This window comes from Amblyomma mixtum, chromosome 2 (assembly GCF_055824585.1).
Source record: "Amblyomma mixtum isolate Tamu chromosome 2, ASM5582458v1, whole genome shotgun sequence".
Taxonomy (NCBI): Eukaryota; Metazoa; Arthropoda; class Arachnida; order Ixodida; family Ixodidae; genus Amblyomma; species Amblyomma mixtum.
Window position 1 is genome coordinate 305,107,502 of NC_143013.1, and position 20,265 is coordinate 305,127,766.

Below are 20,265 nucleotides of genomic sequence, written 5' to 3' on the forward strand. Positions count from 1 at the left end.
GTGAAAGAAAATTAAAATTGGAAAATTGTGTGGTCACAAGTTGTGTGGTCACGCAACATAACCAATGGAGTGCACTTGCGAAGGACATGTAGCCTGGGAAAGCCTACCGAGTTGGAGACAACTGTCTGTGGCCATAGGCATGTGCAGTAGGGGCAGAAGGGGGGGCAGTGCCTCCCCCTATAAGACATGGGGAAGAGGGGAACAAATTTTGTACCATATTGTTCCCTGTTACCCAGAAGACACGAAAGGCCACTGCCATGAACTTTGGTCAGCCCCCACCCCTTATGGAGAGACCTGTGCATGTTTGTGTCTGTGGCACTGCTGTAGAAATATCAGAACAAGCTGTAAGTCTGCATATTGCAGCTGTACTGCCTGTAGCACTGATAAGATATGTGAGCATGAACTGTCAGTTTGCTCATGTCAGCTGTGTTGGCTTGGCAATGCATGAGATAAAGCACTCTTCTGGAAGACAGCTTTTATTGCAGTGCCACAGAAAGTTGCCCGCCGCCGCTGTGGCTCAGTGGTTATGGTGCTCGGTTGCTGACCCGAAAGACGCGGGTTCGATCCCGGCCGCGGCGGTTGAATTTCTTTAGAGGAGAAATTCTAGAGGCCCGTGTACTGTGCGATGCCAGTGCACGTTAAAGAACCCCAGGTGGTCGAAATTTCCAGAGCCCTCCACTACGGCGTCTCTCATAGCCTGAGTCGCTTTGGGACGTTAAACCCCATAAACTAAACCAAACCAGAAAGTTGCCCATAAGTATTAATGCGATGGCGCTAAAGTTTCCGTTAATCAGAAAAATCCGGCGTCGACAATGTTGGCATTGTGAGCGAAAAACCATGTGGATGACTCTGGTGGTGCCCAGAGAAGCAACCTAGGAGGCAGGTGAGCCACCTAGGACACGTGACCTTATTGCGGTGTCATCATCAACCTGCCCACCGGAAAGTGGGCAAACTGCCAAGCATGGCAGGTGGCAATTAAATTAATGGTTGGTCGCCCTGGAAGAGCATCCTGGGCTACACAAGGCCCACAGCTGGGAGCCCCTGCCATCGCAGGGCAGTGGTGCATCCCTTAACCGCTGCACCACTGCGCCAGGCTGGATTTGAGGACTCCCATGTGTGTATGAATGTCAAGTAGAGAATTATCTTCTGCATATATGGGAATTACCCCCATTATGCTATTGCATCCACCCTAAGGGTATGACATGTTCACTCCTTGAGTGTTCCCTCCAATTTTTTGTGATAGAGTGCTTTTGTGTATATTCAAATATAAGTTGCTCCTGCTACGTCCACAGCTTATGCGTGCATGATTGTTGTGCAGTTTTAGGCAACTTCTGAGTTAACTATGGCTAGTGCTTTTTTGAGGGTCATACAGAAGCCACATGTCCGCTTTTTGCCTGACACTAGCTTGGTAAAAATATGTGAACGGCATGTATTGGGTATTGGGCATAGCATCTAGCACCTGCCTTTTATTAGGATCACTGTCAGCCAGTATGCATTCACTGCAGGGCCAGGATATGTGAACCCCAGGTATTGGGTATTAGGCATAGCATCTAGCACCTGCCTCTTATTAGGATCACTGTAGTCAGAGAGTCTGCATTCACTGCAGGACTAAGAACCCTGCATTTGATCCCCAATTGGTTCTGTGCAGAGCCAGCCTCAACCACACTATCCTATGCAATTTCGTAAGTAATAAGATAAGTACTGGCAGGCTACAACAGTTACATACTTTTCTTCCGAGGGACATCAGTAGGCCAACTGCTGTACAAAACATCACAGTGCTTGTCAAATTTACTCATCCCCTTCTTATTCAGCTGGTAATTCTTGCTGATATTTGCGTTCAGGATCTGCGGCGGTCTTTACGTGTTCGAGACGTATTTCGGTGCTACATCCAAAACCGAAGAACGTTGTCAGCATTAAGTATATAAAAGATATAAAGATGTTGCAGACAAACGCGTAAGTAGCTACAATTACAATGAGAAAGGAAAACCAAGAACTTCACTGTACTGGCACAAACTGGGCCGCTAACGCTGTCGCGAGCAGATGGAACAGAGGCAGAAGCGAAGCAAGACTGAAGTACAGTGAACTAGAATATTGCTAGTTCACTGTAACTGAAGATTGTACGAGCTTCTAGGACACCGCGCGCCTCTAGACCTATGAACACAATTTACCCACCACCCGGTATCTGAGCCTCTGCTAGCTGTGCGACACTTAATTAAAAGTCCCGCCCGTTGCGCGGTACGAACGCGCCGTATAACAGCTTCAGTTTATATAAACAAACAAAAGCCATCTTACTGGGGCTTGAATCGTACGCATGGTCATCCATGATCATGTAGTTTTGACAGATTAGGAACGTATCATGAAACGATACGCGAACGAGAGCGCGACTGCGTATCAGACGAAAGGTATCCAATCCGAAGCCAATCCAAACATGCCGCCGGCGTCGTTGCTGCTCTTAGTTCCAGCCGTAGATTTAACATGGTTTCAGCAATGTTCAGGTCGGCATGCCTTGCCAGCTGTTTTCTGCGGTTCACCTGTGTGAGGAACAGCCGGCGCTCGTTTGTGCTTGCGAACTCGCTGCGTTCGTCGAACGTCGCCGACAACGTAACATCACGCGACGGTAATACCCGACCTGTCTTCACTCGTCACTTCTGCTTACTAAATTGTGTCTCACGTTAGCGTCGAATTTGTCAATTTTTCTGCTACTACGTCAGCTGCATATTCCAAGTTCAAGAACAGAAAGCCGACTGTTTGATTTCCCTGATGCGAAACGGTTCGTTATGCCATAGTGAATTAGTTCAGCATAGTTATGTTTATTATATGCGAGCTCAAGACTCTTTAGCGGCAAGTTATCGACTCTAGCCGAAAGGGGATTGGCGTTATGCCATGGCGTGGGGTTCTGAGGAGAATTCGCATTGAGATAGCTCCACTGATAAGACGCAGGAGGCGCGAATTTCAAATGTAGCTTATTGTGCCACTGATAGTTGTGTCAGCGACGGAGCGAAACCTCCATATGATTGTTGCAGTTAGTGTTATTTCACCAATAAATGCCCCTCAAGGCAATATTCTTGAAGGCTCGTAATCGCTGCTCATCGCAAGTAGTTCGCTCGCATAATACTCAGCAAGGTGGAGATTTTGCGGCCATTTCGTACACCGCTACCGAGTACGGATGTACTGGATCTACTATTTTATGTAGCACAAAGAACGTAGTGACGAAATTACCTTCGGCGGAAATCGGGCAGTCGGTGCGTAGCAGCTGCGTGTGGAACGTATAGGCGTCAGTATAAGTGGAGAGAGACCACGAGTACGGTGGCAGGCAGAACTAGAGTTACTGTATATGGGTAACTCTAGGCAGAATTAACGGCTCGTTCCTGTTGCCGAGAAACGCGCATTACCCACACATTCCCGTCGGGCACTACTTTTTCGACAGAAAAGCCGCAAGGGCCCGCTCTTCCACTTTCGCGGTGTAGTCATTCAGGCTGTCTGGGCGAGCGATCGTAGCGCGCGCAAGCACTTTTATTATTAATTGCTTTGGCAAGTCGCCATCGCGGCAACATTTTGTGCGTAGGTTATGCATGTGTCTCTGCGCGAATGATCTAATAACGGCCAATGTAGCGAAAAATTTCGCGCCGTATAGCATACCTTGCTAGCTGAGCTCAATGATCCGTCGTATTTCGTTGAATGGCACAGGTGGTGAGCTTCACGGAACACACAGCTGGGCACTTTGCAGCATGGTCACGTGGGAATAAGCACCGTCGTCTGAAAGCTGAGCGATTTTTTAGACAGCATGGAGAACCTACGCGCGAAGTTGCGCTGTGATAGTCACCTGCGATAGAAACTGACTGATTAAACGGCTCGCGCTTGCTATCTCGTTCGCCCAGGCAGCCTGTCCGCCGCGGAAGTGAAGAACGGTCCCTGGCGACATTTCCATTGAAAGAGCCGTTTCCGACGAAAATGCATGTGCGAACAGGCCAGCATAGCAGGGAGGCCACACGGCGCATGTCTCAACTACACAGGCACACGCTGTCAGCTAGCGTCCACAACCAATGAACAGCTAAATTTTAATGTCATTTCATTACCTTCACATAAATTCAAGGCTGTCTGACTTTCGCACTGAATTATCTTGTAGCATTTCTGCATCTTTCGCAGCTGACCGCCTAACTTTGCCTTGAGAAATATGTAAGGAAATACGGCGGGTGCGATACGCTTAAGGTATGACAATTATTAAACAAAAATAGCTCAGGGGGCAGAAGAGAGACAAGCAAGGACACACACGAGCGCTAACTTCCAATCAACTCATGTGTGTCCTTGCTTGTCCCTGTTCTGCCCGTGCGCTATCTTTGTTTGACGTGTGTTACCAACCAGCCCTAACTACCACCTTAATATAATTTTTAAGGAGGAACTAATATCATTGACGTTCGTGCTGCCGTTATTGCACGTAATAGGGTGTTACAGAGGTAATAATTATAGTTCGCGATTTACTAGGTGGTATGCGAAGCTACAATAAAAGGTATGGGGACTGTGCGCCGAGCGGACAGGTGCACGTGCGGACACAAATAAAAGGAGCTTATGCCATACGCTGTTATAGCCGCATTCAAGCCTGACCTGGCTGAAATTAGGTCGCATGAAATGCCTATGCGTGACCTCGCGTTAACATACCGTCAAGCGCGAGCACAACAAAACTATCAATTTTAGCTTATCTGTATGTCAGTGCAGTTAGAACGCAGTAACGGGGTCAACTGGGTTGAACTGCAGCTGTATAGGAACAGTTGAAACGTATGCAATCATGCGCTGCACACGTCTGCAAAAAAAAAAAAAAAGCTGTGGGTTTGACGATGATCTGTTGCATAAAATGCAGAAAAAAGGGAAACTAGTAATCAAATAGGAAGGCTGTGAGTTACTCTGCAATTGATAAATCCTAGACTTGTAAGAAAGAAAAGCAGCAATTACAGGTCCCCATGCCTTTCGTTTTAGGACATATACATGTGGCGTCACATGTACCATTTTGCCGTACAGCGCGCAGCTTCAGTGATGCAGGCCAGAGCTGCTGGTGACAGTACACTGATCAGACACTCGAGGCTACCTTGCGCCGTGCTCCTCATACGCAAAACAAAATGGTGGCAACTGTAATGTCGGTGAATTTCGCCTTCTGCAAAGCCTACTTAGTCGATGAAATAAACTGAAAATGAAATTCTGGACTTGCAGAACAAAGATTCTGTCAGCCGAAAAGGGCAAGTAAAACCGACATCACAATGACGTCGCGTGAGGATGGCCGGTGAATATTTCCGTGCATTTTTTTTTTCGCCGGCCCCTCTCAAGCTAAATTCGGGTCTCGCTAATTAGAGAGAAAAGACCGCTGCAGCCGTCGACACATCTCCGTAGTGAATTGTGCTGGCATCAACGGTCATGAGGCAACTCGGCGAGACAAGTTGCGTCGGGGCGAAGCACGTTTTTTAGACAACGTATTATCGCATTGCTCTCCTCCTGTGCCCAATTCTCCAGGCCTTTCATGGAGAATAAAAGGCTTTCTTTATCTCGAGCGTACAATCGAAACTCGCCTCTGGTTCGCGAGTTCCCGATATCCGCATGGTAGAAACACGAGAATGCATGAATATAGCGAAGCAGATAAACAGAGTAAGCGGACCCTGGACACCGAAGGAAGCTCAGAACAGTTAGTCGCAACGCTCGCAGCTAAAGGTTTGGTTTGGTATGTGGTTTAACGTTCCACTCATGAGGGACGCCGTAATGGAGGGCTCTGGATAATTTCGACCACTTGTAGTTGTGTACTGTGCGATGTCATTGCACAGTACAGAGGGCCTCTAGCATTTCGCCTTCATCGAAATGCGACCACCGCGGCCGGGATCGAACTGCCCTCTTTTGGGTCAGCAGCAGAGCACCATATATCCACTGAGCCACCGCGGCGGCTCACAGCTAAAGGTGATTTGAAATCCAGTCATAGGAGTAAGTGGAGATGCAAAAGGAATAATGGATTTGTAAGATCACCAAGACAGTCAAGTCTATTTAGTGCCGACCGAGAAGACGGTCACTGCGACAATCTCAAGTACCCGCTGGAGCAGATATCTGCCCTGTACATGCACTCTCTCTCTCTCTATTTCTCTCTGTGGTGGTGATTTTATGATGTCGTTTTTCTTTTTTTGTCACTGTTTACTTGTCCGTCAGATGTAGCGGTGAGTCTACGTCCATCGCCGTCTAGTCTGTGCACGCACTTCGCAACGGATCGCGCCAATTGGCCGGCCTGCCAGTTCTTGTGCTGTCCATAATATCACTACTCTGCCTCTCATATTCCTCCTATGCGGAGGAACTGACGTCCCGTACGAAACGCATGACGAAACAGCTAGCAATGTCTGATAGATGGCGTTCGCAGCCGCAGTTGCCTACAGTTGCCCGTTTAGCCTTCTGACCTGCGCATTGCATCGAACCGGCGTCTCCTTCGCAGCAAGCAATCCAGTACGCGACAGAGCATTCGCACGCAGGCAAGTTTACAACGCTGGACGAGGGATCGCATGCGTGTGCTGTTAGAAAACACAACAAACATCTGTGATTAGTAGAGAAGATGCCTAACTGCGGTAAGGGTTAAAGCAAAAACGTTGAGTTGTAACCGCCAGATGTAAGCAGCATGCACTTTTGGGGTGTCAGCGCGTAGGCTGGCGATGTGTGTCGTTTCACGAAGAATATAAAACAAAGTATTAAATCAGTGTAAAAAAAAAAAAGAACGGCTGTCAACGAATCGCTGCTTTTGAGACATTATAGGAGCCTACCAGCTGCAGAATAGTGTGCCTCAATGCAGCTGTGTCGAGTCACCATATTCCACAGGGGCAGCTCTCCCCACCTTGCGGACAGCGGCGAGGTGAACATCTCGTTGGTCCATGCGTATCACACAAGAGGGCAGCACCGGGGCATGTTGTGTGGAACAAAGGTGTTTGTTGGAACTGCACCAGCTCCGTTATTTTCCATGGCAGTACCATGAGTGCAGCGCCGGTTCAGGCAGTTTAAGTGCAGCTCGGCACTGGTTGCTGCCAGAATGAGTGATCGAGTGCAGTCCTAGTATTCTGCGCGCTGTAGCGTTTATACATAGGTAATTAATATCATTGCCTTTGGTTTGGTTTGATTTGGTTTTATGGGGTTTAACGTGCCAAAGCGACCGCGGTGAAAGCGACAGACTATGAGAGACGCCGTAGTGGAGGGCTCCGGAAATTTCGACCACCTGGGGTTCTTTAACGTGCACTGACATCGCACAGTACACGGGCCTCTAAATTTCTCCTCCAAAGAAATTCAACCGCCGCGGCCGGGATCGAACCCGCGTCTTTCGGGTCAGCAGCCGAGCACCATAACCACTGAGCCACCGCGGCAGCTCATTTCCTTTGTATCGAGGTAGTGATAATTGTCACCCAGCTATCAAATTATAGCGTGCGAAATTTCTTCGTCTTAACTGCCAATTTTCTCCTTCCCCGTCTAAACTTCCCGCTTGACCTTCTCCACCTATCCTTTCATCGGCTCTCATACCTGCTTCTACTTTTTGAAATTTGAGCACGCCTTGGATATTTCTAAAGTTCAGTGCATCCGGATGTCTAAGGTGGCCTGACGGCCTTGTGTTCTGAGGGCTGGAGGACCTTACGCTGGATAAGAGTATGATCTATTGTTTCTCCATGGGCGTCCGAAAGGGGGGCCAAGGGGGGAGGGGGTTGCGCCCCCCCCCCCCCTGGATTTACGGATATTATTTATGCACTAGTAGAACACAGCCAAGCATGACAGCTTGATTAGCATACTTAGGCGATATTAACTTATCGGATTTTGCTTTTTGAGTTCAATTATTTGTTCATAATAAATTCCAATGTTTGTTCTCCAAGCCTAGCACTAATTTGCTGTTTCTAATTTTTGTTTCATGTGCACAGTTTAGACCAGAAATAGTTCCTTTTTGGTGCTTTCCTACCGCCTCCCCCATACCCGGCCATCGGGTGCCCCCCCCCCCCCCCCCCCCCTGGAAAAAGTTCTGCGGACGCCCTTGTGTTTCTCTATCTTATATGCAGCCAATATCTGTGGTGTCAAATTTTTGCTGATGGTACTTCGTCCTAGGCCACCAACCCTAGCTTCTAAAAGTGAAGCGCCTCCTTTGGAATTGTCGAATACGCTTCCCAATTTTAATTTTAGTTTTAAAAAGCCTTGGCATCGCCACCAAATTGCAGCCAGCTGTGTGCCGCCCACATCAGGTGCCACCAACTTCCCTAACCACTTTAAGAATTTTCAAGCAGCAAATTGCAATGAAGTGTTGCCATGAACCAGCCCCAGAAAATAGCACTTTCCCTGGAAATAAAAGTCGCTCCATGTATTAGACGTATATGATGTGCAAATATGCGCCGAAATGCTGCCCACGGGACTTCAAGTGAATGCTCAGGTTTAAAATCCAGACGCCAGGGACAGCTACGCGCCTGCTCCTTTCACGAAAGAACTGCCATCGTTTCATTCATACTGCTTTTGTACTCGTCCGACCAACCTGAGCATGGCCGCCGCCATCTTTCTGCATTTCAGCTACACTTCGAGTGCAAGCCAGACAAGAACTCGTGCTGCATATTTGCAAAGTGAATGGGAAAAGCCGCGGACGCACTGGAAAGATGTATACCTAGCTGCTCCACTCCTGGAACTGGTTTGAGCACCGCGATTGCTTCGAAGGTAAAGGCCATCGCGCTTGCGTACAAGCGCGATGATGAAATAACTGAAAATAACCACAGATCTCTGAGGGTTACAAACCTGCATGAACGAAGGAAGTAAGTTTTGTTCTCAAGCACATTTAGAACACAAAGAAGCCTGGAAAAAGACAACCTGAATGTTGGAAGCCAAATAAAACCTGTACTTGGCGGCGCCACAGGCCACCAGCTGAATCTCGGTGGTTTCGATATGTTTCGGGGCTATGCGGTTTGCGTGCCCGCATAGTTTCATTTTTGACTCGTCTCGATTTACAAGTGCGGAGCAGCAGAAGTATTGCAAGTGACCCTCTAAGTGCTCCTTCGGCGAAATTCATGCCTCGGCACGCTCATGCGACGAGGAAAACACTCCCGGCTAGCCAATGTTGCACGAGTCTCCACGTTAGCAAACGCACCGCTCGGCGTGTTCGCTTCGTAAACGTACCAGGACGCTGGGGTGCATAACCAGTGCTACGAGGACTATTATTACAGAATTTAAATATGTCCGCATGTACCAGTCTCTACTCATCAATCGTAGCAGTGGCTCGGCGGTGACAGCTGCCACACCGGTAGCTTGGCTTGCTGCCGAGCTGCCGACTTCCTGGCACTCGGAATGTCCTGCCAGACCTGCCGCTTCAGCCCACAAAAGCATCGCACGCTGTGTGGGATTGAGGTCGCTGAAGTGCAGGCCGGAATTCTCTGCAGGGATTTCATGTAACTCTGGCGCAAACGTAAATGATGCGACTGTAGCCACGGCTGATAGATGCCTTGAACGGTCCGGCCGGTGACGAAGGCATTTTGGGATGAGCGTTGAACTGCAAAAAAGTGACATTGAAAGCACGCCAGGGCCCGCCAAGGGGTATTCTTAAAGGCAGTCGCCGTGGTTCTACAGGTACTCCGAATGCTGTCAGCCCTGTTCTTTGTTTTGTTCACTTTTCGAATCGGCTGTCATCCTTCGACATTTATTGCCCCGTTCAAGGTGTCACCGTTGGTAGCTTTGCTTTTCTGAGGAGAACTCGTTCTCTAACTTGTCAGAAAAAAATATCTGGGGAAGTTCGTCAGTAACGCACTGTACCTACACGTGGCCGACTATCGCAGGCTTTGGTTGTGCTGCAACGGGCCTGTCCTCGAATATTCCGGCATGTTGGCAAAGCCAATATTATACAGAGTCTCGGAGACGAAGTAATGGAAGCTCATTATATTAACTCTATGGGAAGCGCTAACCAAATGTATTCCAGATGACACGGGAGAATGCTGTGGGCGTGGTTAAATGGGCTGTTTCATGCATATCGATTAGTAAAGCCGCCGCCCGCTGGGCAGAAGTCAATGCAATGAAGCGTAAGCGCGCTTGCGGGACACTGCCGCTGAATGGTGATGATGGAGATAAACTATGGTCGCCCATAGGCATACGTGCGTGCGGCTCTAGTTGTGAAGGGTGCGGTCGCCGCTGTACCGGTCGGTTCCAGCCTGGCTTTCGTGTGATGAGATATAAAAGGTTCCTGCTCCCGCTGTTTTCCGTACCGCCCTTGGAGCCACGGCTGCGTTCGCTAGCCTGCGATACGGCGCACTAAATTGAGCCACTTTCCAAGACCCATCTGTAGATGATGCCTCTACGTCGATCAGGCAAACGTTTACGGAGACCTACACACACTTCGGGAATTAACTCACCTGTAGTGGAAGTGGGCGGCAAGTGAAGAGATCTGGAGGGTTGACGGCTGCCCACGACTACCCTGAAAAAGTACCTCGGAACCTGCAAGGTCGGTGGGGTGACTATCAAAGCTGGAGGAATGACGACGAAACTTTTAGTAGGAGCCGCACCCCCTTCCTTATCGAAGATGCAGACTTTTGCAGCTTTTATTGAAGTGGCGACTGGCTACCATGAAGGGTCAAGGCAGCAAATATTCACAACAGCATAATCCTGCCCACATAAAATGCTACAGAGTTTGAACGATCAGGTTTCGCGACTTTCAGCAGCAGGCTTCCCTGGCCCGGTCATTTCAGCTGTTGCCGAAACCCTCTTGCAGAAAGGCGCCCAGAAAAGACATGAAACCCCTTCTTCTAAGCCGGTGGTGGTCCCTTATGTACACCAACTCTCTCACAACCTCAAAAAAGTGGCTGGCAGGCACCACGTGCCCTTGGTGTACTCTGCTCCAAACAAGCTGTCCAAGCTATGCCCTCTCATCACTGGTTGTGCCGGCAGGGGCTGCAACAAAAAACATGGGATCGCCTACGCCAAATGTGCAATAGGTGTGGTGTACTGCATCCCCCTCTCATGTGGGGCTTCATACGTTGGCCAAACTGGCCGCTGTATTAATGACCGGCTACGGGAGCACGCCAAACACATAGAAAATAACGACACGAATGTGAATCTTGTGCGGCACCTTGCTTCGTGTAAATGTAGGGCGGGATTAGAGAAGACCACAATTCTTGGCAAGAGCGGTAATGATAAGGCAAGGCTCGTTTTAAAAGCTTATTATATCAGAAAGCTGTCCGAACGGTGTGTCAGTGACACGTCGGTACACATATACTCATCTGAATGTGCCTTTTTAGATTCGTTTTTTGATTAACTCGTTTGCTTGACGGATGTGCATTATCAGTACCTCTCTACGCGCATGCTCTTCATTCCCTTCCTATATATACCCTGTACTTCAGCATGAATAAACAGTTGGTAGTTAGCGCTCGTGAACGTCTGTGTGTCTCTTTTTTTGCGCTGAATTCTATTTAACATGCTTCACCAACTAGCCCGGCAGCTTGCTCTCCTGAGCATAATTATTGTGATCCTGCGGATTTGAGAGTGCGCAGTAGGAGACCGTTCCATCCGCGCCCGCGGATCCACAACCACCGTCGCTTAAATATCCACTGGGTGTACACTCGATCGGCCGATCGAACAGTAAACATTGATTGGTCGGTTCAAACAGTTTTTCTTATGCCTCGTCTAAGGCTTTGTGGTGGCCCATTGTATTCAAGGCGAATAGTTTCCAGGGGAAATACTGCTCTGCTGGGGACGTTAAGCACGTCAAATCCGCGCACGTATTCGTGAATGTAAGTAAACTGTGTGGTGTGGCAACAATTACATGACGTAACTTGCTAAAGCAGTCGCTGCAAGCTGTTTCGAAACCTTTCGAGGAAGTCTAAAAGCCTGAAAGACTTATTAGTTTCACGGCCGCTTACTCTGCACATGGACTATCGCGTCATACCCATATGCGGGCTATATTCTACCAGTATCAAACACCTGGGACCTATGCGCTGTAAACCTATGCACCTTGGACCTAGGCATATGCACTGTAAACCAGAAAAAAAAAGCAATAACAAAAATGCATGTACATCTGCAGTGCCGCTGGTATGATTAACCAGCGCTGCAAGGTTAGGTTGCGTGTTTAATGGTAGCGGTAACCACACTGTCTCTTCTTGGAGCTGTGTCATTTACTACGATAAATATATGTTAAGCGGGCACTCATGAGTAATAAAAATTAGCTGTATCGATACAGTGCCACGTTCTATTCAGAAAGAGAACGCTCGCACCGAAAACGGAGCTGTTATAAGCTAGAAAAGACCAGGAAAAGAAATGCACATGTCGCCGTCAACGGCCGACTTCGCAGGTACAATGCATGCATCGACATATATTTTTGGGAGCGGATCCTAGATGCATCGCTACGCTTCTATTCACTTCAGAAAGTGGGCAACTCGTTCTTCTCGCTAAGGACGTCACGAGTAGAGCACTGCACGGACCGCATTCTGAGGCCCTAGGCGGGCCCCTGCCCGAGACTCAAAGCTCGAGTCCGACCTGGGCCCGCGGCTTCAAGCCCGGGCCCGGGCCGGGCCCGCTACATTATTATTTTACTGAGCCCGAGCCAGACCTGCCGAAGTGTTTTCACGTCGGAGCAATGTTTTAATTCTTTAAGTACATATTCCATAAATGTTACTTTAACTAATGTTACTATCTATCCTGTTGAGTTACTTTAACGTTCTGCCTTCAGCGCTAATGTTCATCTTTGTGGTCTTGAGTGTCCTGGCCGGCGGCAAAACGTTTCGTATAATTGCGATATGTATTGTCGCGAGACATTATGAATTCAACATAAATACAATGCCATCTTCTCAGTTACCAATGTATTGAACATAAGGCAATATATAACTCATTGAATACCTTCAGTATTCAATAAGGTATTGACTACCTTCAGTACAGCTCCGTGTGTCCATTGAAGTTCCATTGAGTAAGTAATATGGCATTACCAGAAATACAAAAATGATTTTTATAAAGGATGCCTTGATTCAATATGACAAAACCGTCACCATAATCACCCTAACTACGTTCACTACAAGACGAAATGAACGGCGGCGCAACAAGAAGAACACAACAAGAGAGGGGACACCACATGCGCACCACGTGTCCCCTCTCTTGTTGTGTTCTTCTTGTTGCGCCGCCGTTCATTTCATCATGCACCAACTCGCCCCTCAGGCCATTCTTCTCACTACAAGACAAAGACCTCTCCCATATCCCCCCATTTAAGTGATTGGAGAAAACCAATCGTGTTCAAATCAAACCTCGCATTTCTCCGGAAAAACAAAAACAAACTCTTAGTGCGACCGGGGTTTCTCGACTCGGCCACAGGAATGTCGGATGCCGCTACGACGCTGCACGGTTATGGCGAACGGCCCGCAGGCAGCCTGGAGGAATCCTACAGACGCTGCTTCGTGGGAGGGGACCTATCGGCCCAGTACAAGATGTCAAGGCCCATCATCCCTCCCTCCATGGTGGCCGACATCGTTGAGTACGCCAACGAAACGGTATGGGCACGCGGCCTCTGGCTTCCTCTGTTTTCCTGTTCCTCTGTTTTATATAGCGATATAACTATGAGCCTGTCAAGGCTCACAATATTGCTAAGTAAATAAGTATGCTCGTGCTACACGCGGCCACAAGAAACGGAAGTTGATAGGGCTCGGTCCTGGCTATAGATCTGTGGCCAGCTGCTCAGAGTGGGGGAGTGGGGAGCGGAGAGAGAGAGCTCTGCGTTGGGTTCGAATGTTGTCAGAACAGAAGTGCGTAGAAACGCAGCATCAATGCAACCTACTACAGTCGCTAGTCGCGATCCTCGCTGCTTAGGAAGAGGAGGAACGCCCGAACTGCCTGGAGAGACTTCAAGGGCCCCTGGACAAGATTACGAGGTAACGGCCTACAGTCACAGCGCGCCAACGAAGCTGTCAGTAATCATCTCCGTGGCGCGTACGTCGGGAAAACCGATATTACGGTGTCAACAGTTTCAGGGCTGTCACTGGCGCGGCACAAGGTATAGTTGAACTGAGGTACACTGCGTGTCGAATAAACCATCGTGTCAATTTCTCACCGAGGTTTAGCCTACGATAGCCTGTCTGGTGCAGCAGTGTATTGATTTTCGGAGCTGTACGAAACTCTGGCGCGTCCATTGGCCGGTCCACAATACTTTTAATTTGCCCGAACTGCGTCTCACGTCAACCTATTGGCAGCATGGATAAGCTTTCCTGCTGAGCAACTTAGTTAAAGATCCGTGTGGCCTTTTCCTTCTGACTCCTATTATCCAAGTTTCTACCAATAAAGAGAACCAGCGGCAACATTTCCTGAAACACGGCGCAGCACACGAGTTTCGGCGGACGTTTGCCGCAGTTCACAGAGCATTCGCTTAAACTGGCCAAACAAGGCGCACATTCACGGACAGAAGTTGACGGGATGCCGATTTGCGGAACAAAAATTACTTCTGGGCTGACTCGGTGAGCATTCGGTTGGCATTCGTTTCATCCGATAAAGCACGCGTATCCCGTCACGTTTCTATGCTTTCCACTGACCCGCTTTGCCTCAACACGCAGAAATATTTTTTTTTTCCCACGCGAACTCACTTCCCATTAACTGTTGCCCATGACTGTACCAGTGTTAGTGCCATTTCAGGTGTGCGTTTTACTCGGGATTCTCGAGCACTTGGCCTCGATCCCGTCAGTTATCTATTTACAGCTTCCACAGTAATAATTTACAATGCGTCTCAGATCGCTATAGGACGGATGCCTTGTTTTATCTTCAGTAGAAAGTGCACGTGTGCGCCTTGACGAGTACCGAGATATTCAGTTATATATAGTATCGATTGGAACATTTCGAGTGTGACGAGCTAAATGTGTGCTAAAAGAAAGAGTGTTGAGCGGAGCTGAAAGTTAAGACGCAGTACGCAAGCGAAGGCGTAGTCTAGAAGATTTACTCGTCCTTTTCGCTGCATTTTTTTCTTTCTGTTTATGACTGCGGGGCAGGTTTCGTGCAAGGATGGCGTGTGCGTCGACGTCGGGTGCGGACCCGGACAGAGCACGGAGCTGTTTTGTCCGCATTTCAAGAAGGTCGTGGGCACCGACATCAGCGAGACGCAGATCTCCATAGCCCGAACTTCCTGCACCGCCAAGAACGCGAGCTTCGAGTGAGCAACTGTGCACTCCAGGACAGTGAGAAAGGCAACACCTGATTACCAGCACTGCTGGCTTAGTGGTTATGTTACTTTGCTCGAGTTCGCGGGCTCCCTTAAGTTTTTCTATTATAAACTCCGCAGTTCAAGAAGAAAAGATATCCAGGCCAAAATCTGGAACCTGCCACCGCCGCCTGTCTAGTGTAGTCGCTCTATCAAACAAGTTAGACAAGATTCCAGCACTTGTAGTAGGATACAACTTAAGAAAAACAGCAGTTGATAACAATGGGCCATGAGCCGTGGTGTCGTGTGTTACTCCGCTGACCTATGACCACAGTAGACGAAATCCGTTGTTTAACCTTTTATTGTGTTAAACAAGCCAGACGCATCAAAATTATAGAGATTCTGGTTTCTTCCGATGGTTGCCTACTTGTCTAGGTAACAAGAAACGTTTTAACAGCAGACAACTTTTTTTGTCGTGGAGGAATTCTGTGAGATGGTCCTGAATGTGAGTGGAGCTTCATTGCATACTTAAGCTGTATCCGACTATACCTCAGTCGGCGGAGCCGCTGCTCAAGACAAGACAGGTGTCTGTCGTGGGTTTGGGCCTGAGACGAATAAACTCGCCACAGAAGAACGGCGGCAGGAAAGAAACGCGTTTACTATCAAGGAACTTCGTTTTCGTGCCTTGTTGCTGTATGATTACGTGTAGGTGATATGTCAATTTTGGTAACGAATCCACTCTCTCGGAACGAATAACGGCATTATAGTCACCTTCTTTGACGGTTACTGGAGGGCGCGCGCGTCGCGTCGAGCGCAGGGTGGCCAAAGCGGAGTCGCTGCCCTTCGACGCCGGCTCCGTGGCGCTGGTGGTGACGGTGAACGCTCTGCACTGGTTCCGCTGGGAATCCTTCTTCGCCGAGGTGCGCCGGGTGCTGGCGGACGGCGGAGTGTTCTGCCCGTCGCTCTACCGGCTACGCGCCGTCGCCGAACCGGGCCTGGAGGACTGCCTACAAGAGGTGCCCTGCACTCTATCCGGATACTCATGACTGCACCGTGGGGACGACTAGGGTCTCTGCCGTTGTTTTCTCTTTGTAGGGAGCTTCTTGACTCCGGTCAGTTTTCGGCATTCGGCTGATGATAGAGACTACGGACGCGGAATCGAATCCCGGCTGCAGCGGACATATTTCGAAGGAGAAGAAATGCAAACTCGCCCGTGTGCTTTGCACTGTCGGCGCATGTTTAAGAACTGCAGCTAGTCGAAATTAATCTGGAGCCCTTCACTACGGCGCCTCCCATAGTCTCGTATGTGTCTCTTAAGTGTCCATGCACCATTCGACTATCGTGGATTTTTTTCCCCTCGTGAAAGATAAATGGGTAATGTGTTCGTGTGTGGGTGGCATGACAAAAGTATAGTTCTGGGCAGGAAGGTGTAATATGCAGCTAGAAGCACACACAAAGTTTGTTTTCAAGGGCCGATTTTAAAAATTTTTTTGGTGCATCGGGCAGCTTTAAAAAGAAATTAGAGTCATTCGTCCACATAAGACCTACTCTTAAAATGCTCCTTACTCATGTTGCTTGCATGCCACTTAGACGTTCCCGTTTAAACTGCCTGTACCTGCACTTATTGTCATTCACAGCCGCGCAGAAACCACAAGTCACAAGTGCATTGTCACGAGCTGATGCATATGTAATGGTATTCTGAGCATGTCGAGTGTGACAGCATCGGAGAGAATTAGGAGCCAAGTTTGCTTTCAGGGATAGCATCTCTCAGAGTTTTGACAACGTTTCAATGTTTATCTTTTTTACCCCTGCAGTTTCGGTACAAAGAATTTGAAGGCTACCTAACCTCTCAGCATGACTTCTGGACGTACGGCTACGAGCGCACAGATTTCTCCAAGTGGCCCTTCAAGGACGCTCGGACGTAAGTTGCCTATGGTGCACATTTGTCTCGCTCAATTCCGAGAAGCGGAACTGCGCAATGAAGAAAAAAGCAATTTTTTGTAGTTCAAAGAGTTACCGAGTATTTGAAACTTCACACTAGCAGAGGTGCATGAGAGCAGCGATTTATGGCTTGCTTCTATGCGGCGGTTGACACGTGACCACACAGCTTTCACAGTTCAGTTCATTGAGACAGTGGAGGTACCGCCTTTGCCAGAAGTAACCGAGCAACAGGTTTTTGCTTCTCAACCGCACAACGGAGCCTTTACGGCCCCCCTAAAGACCGAAAGGTGCCAGAACGCGAGGTCAAGAGTTCACCTTACTTTACGCTGATTCAGAGCTTAATGGCTGCCATAATTAAGTGCTTCACTGCGTGGCCAAGAAACAAACCACCTTTGCCCGGTTACTTTTTGCAAAGGCGCTACGTGTCTCTCCATGAAAAATTTTATGATAAAAATGGCAGGGAATGATAGAAGACGCCGAACGCATCACATTGTTACTGGCTCTATTATGTGTTTATTATTGTTTTCTATTAAGTGAGGCTCTAAACTAAGTGAACGCCGATTTTTGATAGCAAGGGCGTAGCTGAGTTCCTGGTCGTACCGTCCCCTACAGTCTTCCGCCTTCTGGCTCATAGGAGACCAAATGTAAAAGCACACTTGGCGCGATATTATTTAGCGCCGGAGCTTTTATTAAAAGTCCGTCTCCTACGGTGCTTTTCATCGCCTCTTCGGGGCGGGAAAAAACACACCTAATAACTTATGGGGCTTGTATTCTTTCTTTTTCTGTCCAGAAAAAATTTCGACGTGATCGAAAAGACAACGCTTTCGGCCGTTGTGGCGTTGGTGAAGACATGGAGCTTCGCAATACGAATGGCGGAGAAGGAACCGCAGCGCGCCAAAGAAGCGGTGGAGAGACTCGAGGCCAGGTAAGTGCGCGTTTAGGAGCGCGGTGTTCCTAGTGGCTTTCGGAGTAAGACCGGCGCTGCAAGCGATATGAAAGCAGACAGGCTGTTTAGGTCAGGTGCTGGCTGCTTTGGTACCGAGGCAGTTATGCAGCGGGGCCGGTCGGTGACCTGGGTGCAAAAAGCAAAAACTGGCAGGCTTTCTACTAAACGGCCGGAAACCACGGTCGCTTTGTTTATCAAGTCCAGGTGGTGATCCAGATGCGACCAGAAGGCGGAGGGAGAGCGACCATCATTTTTAGTATTTTTGGTTCTGGGGAGTGCGAATTTTCCCAATAAGCTGGCCGAGGTGCCTACCGAGAGTCAGACAGCTATTGCGCCTTACCGAAATCCTCGTAACCAATTATAGTCAACTGTCTGCGAGCCGTTGCGCTCACTTGAGATAATAACATTGAAGAGAATGGCGGAATTTTCCATACTTGCTACCACAAAACAGGTAATTCAGAGCGTTGAGGGTTATCCAGGGATGCTTCAGGTTTGCTTTTCCACGTCAGCTGAAGTGTCGTCTGCTCAGGTCAGCACCGGTAGTACTAAAGGCATGCAGGCTTCTCTTCCATGACCCAGTTTGGAGTACAAAGCATTGTCGGCTTTCAGGGAAGGTAATAAAAAAATCGTGAGTTACTGTCTCTCAGATGGTGGCTCGGGCTTCATGGCATGGGCCAAAGCTTGTCGCCCTCCGATTTTTGGCAAATACTGAATTTCATCGGGCACTTAGCGCGACCAAGGCAAGCTCTTGCGGAAGTACTCGTTGTGGAACGTGCAAGTGATCCCGGCGGTACACTGCTGCCTTCCATAATTAACGGTCCATGGACTTGGAGTGCGCGAGTGAGATGAAAAAAAAAAAGGGAGGGGGGGGGGGGGGGGGGGGGGCAGCACCGTGACACGCCATTCAAATGGAAAATACGCCGTTGTTGTCTCAGCAGGGTGCGAGTTAAGGTCATGCTAACGTGCCAGTGCCGAGACTTGTAAACGAGCTATGCAATTCATGTGCGCGCTTTGGTATGCTATGCGCCATCCGTGTAATATGTAGCGCTTTGTGTACTTCTCGTTTCAGGATCCGATCGGGTCTGGGGAAGCCTGGTGAAAGCGATCCGGAACTAAAAGTAGCCTACAGAGCATCTTACATCCTGCTCCGAAAGTGACCCACTTCGATCAAAATGTTCAATTTTTTTTTTTACAAAAAGTGTATTTAAGGAGTTAAAGCACGTATGGAAAGCGTGGAAAACGCGAGAATAAACCGAATAATTGCTTGAAATGCAGGGCTCGCTTTCTTGCTACTGCTGAACGGTCTATTGCTAATATCTGGAACGCTGCTAAAGCGAGCGGAAGTGGTTTCCTTCTGGAACGTTGCGCTGCTCAGAAGGAGGAAGTTGTAGGGGCATTGTTGGATGAATGCCTTGCGTTTGGCCTTCATGGGAATCAGCAGATGATAAGCTTAGTGAGGGGAGCTGACGACACCAGCTTTCTGTCGACAGAAGCGATGCTGAATGGATACAGATAAAATGTGCATTTCTCCCTAGTAGGCTGGATGCGAAAAATACTGCTCGGATACAAGCCGTATTGTAAAGAAGCGTATTCATCCCAAATAAACAAAACCTTCGTTAAAAACATACGAAAGACCAGATTAAGCACGGAAGACGTATTCAAGGAATGTGATACACTTGATAAATAAATTCAGAGCAATGGCCTTAATGTGCACTAGACATTTACAATGGGCATATTTTGCAGTCTGTGTCTTCGATGGATGGTGAACCTCCATGATAAATCTTCAGGAACTACGTAGCCTGTTACGCTTTGGTCTGAATTCAAGCAGCAATTTCTATTGAGCGCCTTCAGACCAATGGCGTGTGCTCGATGATGATGATGCTTGCGGCCATGCCATTTGAAACGAGTCCGCTAGGCTGTAGAATGGGAATTATGTGTGCGCCCCCAAATATATAAGTATTTGCTTAGTTCCGTCACCACGGGGAGGACACGCTAGAACCCAGACCAGTGGTTCCGACGTAGAGTTGGATCTTGGAACAACCAGGGTGGACGATGGCCCTATACAAACCTCAGAGCAAGCTCACAAAATAACAGGCAAGCGCTTGTAGCGGGTTCCATACAGACAGATCCTATTTTAGGCGTCCAAAGCAAATAAACAAAGAAACAAAGAAGAAATCCGAGCGCGCCGCGTGACTCACCGGCTCTATGGTGTTTGATTTAGATATTTTTTGCTCGCCTTTTTCTGCTGCGTGTTTAGCAAGTAGCT

The 20,265-nt window shown here is 48.5% G+C and overlaps 1 protein-coding gene across 1 annotated transcript; it reads left to right on the forward strand.

The window, feature by feature from the left end:
- Positions 1-2,397: 2,397 nt before the first annotated feature.
- Positions 2,398-19,269, forward strand: LOC149364777 (putative methyltransferase DDB_G0268948). Its single transcript, XM_089574710.1, has 7 exons — positions 2,398-2,617; positions 13,306-13,481; positions 14,964-15,124; positions 15,930-16,128; positions 16,927-17,033; positions 17,844-17,978; positions 19,069-19,269. Exons 1-7 carry the CDS (start codon positions 2,476-2,478, stop codon positions 19,154-19,156), a joined length of 1,008 nt encoding a protein of 335 aa, XP_089430836.1. The 5' UTR covers positions 2,398-2,475; the 3' UTR covers positions 19,157-19,269.
- Positions 19,270-20,265: the final 996 nt, after the last annotated feature.

Excerpts from the sequence above, each read along its gene's own strand:
- LOC149364777 (XM_089574710.1), top strand. The coding sequence starts at position 2,476 with ATGGTTTCAGCAATGTTCAGGTCGGCATGCCTTGCCAGCTGTTTTCTG. Across the intron at positions 13,482-14,963 it reads TTGAGTACGCCAACGAAACG|GTTTCGTGCAAGGATGGCGT; the intron begins GTATGGGCACGC and ends ACTGCGGGGCAG. Across the intron at positions 17,034-17,843 it reads CCCTTCAAGGACGCTCGGAC|AAAAAATTTCGACGTGATCG; the intron begins GTAAGTTGCCTA and ends TTTTCTGTCCAG.